General features: G+C 27.3%; 1 protein-coding gene across 1 annotated transcript in view; it reads right to left on the bottom strand.

The window, feature by feature from the left end:
• Window positions 1-442: 442 nt before the first annotated feature.
• The window catches only part of LOC119684709 (cell death protein hid-like), a 5415-nt gene continuing 857 nt past the window's right edge, over window positions 443-5000 (bottom strand). Inside the window, exons 3-5 of the mRNA XM_038098811.1 lie at window positions 2145-2568; window positions 740-926; window positions 443-490 (exon numbers count right to left, since the gene is read on the bottom strand). Coding sequence (XP_037954739.1) covers window positions 443-490; window positions 740-926; window positions 2145-2568 — 659 coding nt within the window. The remainder of the gene's footprint in view (window positions 491-739; window positions 927-2144; window positions 2569-5000) is intronic.

The raw sequence follows: 5000 nt of genomic DNA, 5'->3' as shown, positions 1-5000 counted from the left end.
AGGAACAGAGCAACAACAACAGCAACAGAGCAACGGCAACAGCAACAGAGCAACAGAGCAACAGACACGCAATAAAAATTTTAACCGCTGATGTTGTATCTTTTCTTTAAATATTTCAACCGTTCGTTGATAATAGTTCGAGGTTGGCGCAGACTTTAGGTTTACAAACAAAGGATTTTAATTGTGGATTCATTAAGTTTTGATTTCAATTTTATTATTATCATATATTTTTTAGTTTAAAATTGTACAATAAAAATGAGCAAACTTGAAACGTAATTCTTGGCTTGTACGATTGTGCAAGGCAAAAAAGTATCTAAAACGCAGCTTAAAATTTATAAAAATAAAATTAAATGACAAATTTTATGGGTTCGTTTAATTTTGCACCAAACCAACAATAAAAACCTCGAATATAGCGTAAATGCGAGATTCAGTAGATAGAATCTCATAATGTCATAAGATGTGTTATGACTATGAGTTTTACTATTTTGTACTATTCGATTTTAATAAAATAGATAAAAATAGAATATAATTTCTGTTTTTATTTAAAAATACATAACTATTTAGTTAATTATTTAATTTATGAGTTGTTATTAACAACTCAAAAATAGTAAAAATAAAACACCTCTTTATAGGACACTAATTATAGTAATTGATGTTAGTATTTTTTTTAAAGGATTATACCATTTATAGAAAAATCTATTTAATATAAATTTTCTCTCTATGAAAAAATGAAACTCACCTTCTTTTCTGGCTTTGCTTTCTGAACCTCCTTTTTCTTCTTGCGCGGTGGTATTCGTCCATTGAATTCCTGTAGACGTTCACGTCCTGCGGTGAAATTTAAATATCGATCCTCGAACTCATCCCAGCTGGTTTCGTGTTCGCTCTGATATTCGCGTTCATCTTCACCGGTGGATGTTAAACGTGAACTGCAATATACATAAAATCCATTTCTCAATAAAGTATCAATTTTATTTTAATTAATTTTTTTTTTATTCTTATTTACTTGATATAAATGCTATATTCTTATAAGATATTAATTAAATGGCAATTTATGTTAACACTGTCGAGCGCGCGTATTTTAGGAGGCAGTTTAGTATGAAGCAAAAGTATTCGCTTATCTGAATTTTAATTACATTAATAATATTTCTTTAATTAAGAGCACATTTAGAAGTTGAAAAAAAAAATACATAAAAAATATTTTTCATAAATTATTGCAATATTATATTTAGTGGTGAGATAAACAGAAAAAATTTATAACCACACTCGCTACAGTTTTCGGCGGCAGTTTAAGGCAATTAATTCTTTTAAGAAGAAATAATTTACAGCGTATTTTCTATTTCACTTCATTAATAAATAAATAAATTATAAATATAAATATTATAATAGAAATTATTACAATTATTTTTTAACAAATAAAAAAATAAATATCTATAAAAGTATTTATGTATATTTTTATAAGTTTTTGACTCTTACTAGGTTTAGGTCATTTATTTAACACATATAAATGATAAAAATATTAAATTTATTAATTTTTGTTAACATTTTCTTGTTATATTCTTTAAAAATATATAATTTTAATAAAATAAATATTATTATGTTGAGGCTAGTTGAGCCAGTGCATCTGAGCACTTTTACTCTCTATTAACTGCGAGGTTTCCTCAAAACCCTTCTTTGCGCCTTGACTAGATTATTGTTTTTGTCACTTCTATAATATTTTTTAAAAGTATAATTAAAAATTAATTAATTAATAAGTGAAATTTTTTTAAAATTTTTATGTATTAAATAAAGGACCTAAGTCCGAAGAAAATCAAAAAACTTATTAATAAAATTGGTCAATAAACAATTAATTATTATAGTACGTTTATATTGCGGTACATTAATTACTACATATACATATTTTATATGTATTTATAATATATATGAAACTATAATTAATAAATAAATAAATAATGATAATATTACAGTGCTCACTCGAAAATGGTCACAGAGCACTCCTCTCTCATTCTCTTTTAAGAACTCTGTTCACTTTGTAGGTTAGTAAATTTAAAATAAAAAAATTCAACAGCTACATTATTTAGTATTAACGTATTCGAGAGAGCACTGTAATCCATTTATTATCGAGTAAAACTATTTTTGATACTTACCGCCTAACTGAATCAGGATAGCTTCGTTGTAATCTTTGTGTTGTTCCAGTTGCTGTGGATGTTGACGCGGTATTTGTGGCATTTGGCACTGTGGTACTGGAGGCAGCTGCCGTTGAACTTGCGGCAGCCATTGAAGTGGTTGGTGTTGGTGGCGGTGTGTACTGATAATGTGTATACGCTGAGTGATGAAATTGTGGTGCCTGATGACTGGGCATTGGTGGTGCTGATTGTGGTGGACCGCCTGGTGTAGCTGGTGGATGGCGAAAGAAATTCACTTCATCGCCAGCAGCAAAACTCACACTAGTACGTGGCGTACGTGGTGTGCTGCGACCACGTGGAAAAAATATTTCTCCACCATTATAGCTTGGACTATGCACTGAATATGAAGGACTTGGTGGTGTGGGGTATTGGAATACAGGTGCACCTGAAAAAAAAAAATAAATTTCATCATAAAATATTACTTCATAATTGAAATTAATATTAAAAATTATTATATATTCTTAGGTTAATAAAAATTTATTACACTAAATTAACAAGACCAAGTTCAAAGGCTTTGTAACCTATATTCTAGTTACGTTAATGCATTTATAAGTGGGTACACCTGTTCGAGTAATCTACGTATCTGATTTCTACCGTTTTAATTAGTGCAGAATTTTTCTGCAAATTCATGACAATTATTGTTCTTTAATAAATTATTTTTGCGTCTCCTATTTGCATTTTCTGCAATTTTCATGTTAATTGTCGCGGTTCCACATTTCGCCAATAATTAATGCAATTTCTGCATTGCCCGGGTACGTTCGTTGAATATTTAATTTTGAATAATTCAGTCGAGCAATATCGGAAATGCTCCATAGTGTCAACAGACTCACGTGTTGGGCCGTAACTGTGTCAATTTAAATTCAAATAAATTAAATTCTTAACACAATAAATATGTTAATTACTAGCTAATCGCTGGTGTGTCAAGCGGCGAGTGTGGGCGACGAGCAGCGAGCACTGAGCGGCGGGTAATTTGTGTAATTTGAACAACTTTACAAAATCGAAAGCCAGCCAGAACTCATATTTCTGATTTATAAACAAATCATGTATGCTCTAAGCTTTAATTATAGTATTACAAAAGTTGTTAACATTTTGTTTAATTATCTTAATAGGACTTTTGAATAAATAAATTAGTTAATGACACTACATATTTATTCATTTGATTTGTAGTTGAATAGTATATTTATTAGTTATTAAATGGAAAATTTTAACATTGTAGTATTGACATTTATTGCACTTAATTACGAAATATCTGTCTTAGGAATTTTTTTTTTTGGTATAAGAAAAAATAATATCATTTTGAAAAAGTTATATATTTTAGAAGAGGAAGGGTTTCACAGTGAAGAGGGAAGGTTATTATTAAAAACATAAATTTTTTTGGAATTAAGTGTATTTTTGGGCTGATCGTACAGCAGTTTAGAAATATTTTAGGGGTTAATAGCCCAAATTAATAGCATAACTGTAATGGTTGTTAATAAATAAACAATAAAAATTAATATAACTATTATTTAGACTAACGCAATTTAAGTGAAAGTTTGTTTTGTATGTTAACACACATGTCCACTTTCCAAAATTAATAAAATTCGCTTACTAATACTTTCAGATCTTAAATTACATGTGGATATCAAAACCAATAGTTGCTAAATATCAATAATAATGGATATTTGATAGTATCCAAAGTAAATGTATGTATCTGATCACCCGATTATATAATATATTTTACGCTTATCATTTTTTCTTCTGACTTCTTGCTTGCCATGCACCTCAAACTCCCTAAAATCTCATATTATACTTCGATGAAAGGTATTCAGATGCTTCCTACACTCCCACCTATAACCGTATCTTTCGCAATTCTGGTTCTAAGGTCTATAAGTATCTTACACCATATACTCCTTGCTGTTCCTATACTTAGATATGGGGTTAGATAACCCTAAACTTTTAAGTATTAAGCCTCTTTATCTCAACTATTCCTCTAATTACTGAAATAAAGTTTTCCACACTGCCCCTAAGGTCAGTTTAGGAGTTTATTTATTCTTCAGCGGTGGTTTCAGTGGTTAAGGTCTCACAATGTAACAGTCTATGTTTTTTACATATAAGGGTATAAAAGAAATAATAAAAATAAAAAGAATCAAAAAAAGAATTAAAATTATTATATTTTAATAATAAGATAAAAAAATTATATGAAAACAATATGAATATTAAAATATTAAAATAAGAAAATAAAAAATATATTAAAAAAAGAAAATAAAAAAATATTAAAATAAAAAAAAAAATTAAAATAAAAACAAAATTAAAAATATAAAAAATTAAAATATATAAAAATTAAAATATATTAAAAATTAAAATATGTAAAAAATTAAAATAAAAAAAAAATTTAAATAATAAAGATTGAAGCAAATTTGGATTTGAAAATTTACTCGCTATTATCTGCTATTTTTTATAGAATATAAAATAAAAATCTCATAAAAATCTTAATTCAATTGTTTTTATTATCTTATAGAATATTTTAATTATAATATAAAATTTAATTTATTTTAATTAAACTATAAAATGTTAAATAATTATTTCAGGTCTCAATATATTTGCAATAATTATAAAATTCAGTTAATGTCAATTAAACAAAACAAATTTTAACACAAATCGAAGATCGAAGACTCAACGCAACAAACAACACAAAATGAAGAAAAAAAAAATTATTGATAGTAATTTTCGATTGACCTGGCATCCTTGATCTCAACAACGCGGCTCTGTTACAACTTAAGGCTATGTCAGCTGTTTAAATGTTTGTTTAGGCAACAACTACAATTAAAATAACAACAA

The sequence above is a fragment of the Teleopsis dalmanni genome, chromosome 1, assembly GCF_002237135.1.
Source record: "Teleopsis dalmanni isolate 2A chromosome 1, ASM223713v2, whole genome shotgun sequence".
NCBI lineage: Eukaryota > Metazoa > Arthropoda > Insecta > Diptera > Diopsidae > Teleopsis > Teleopsis dalmanni.
This window is presented reverse-complemented; position numbering and strand designations above follow the sequence as displayed.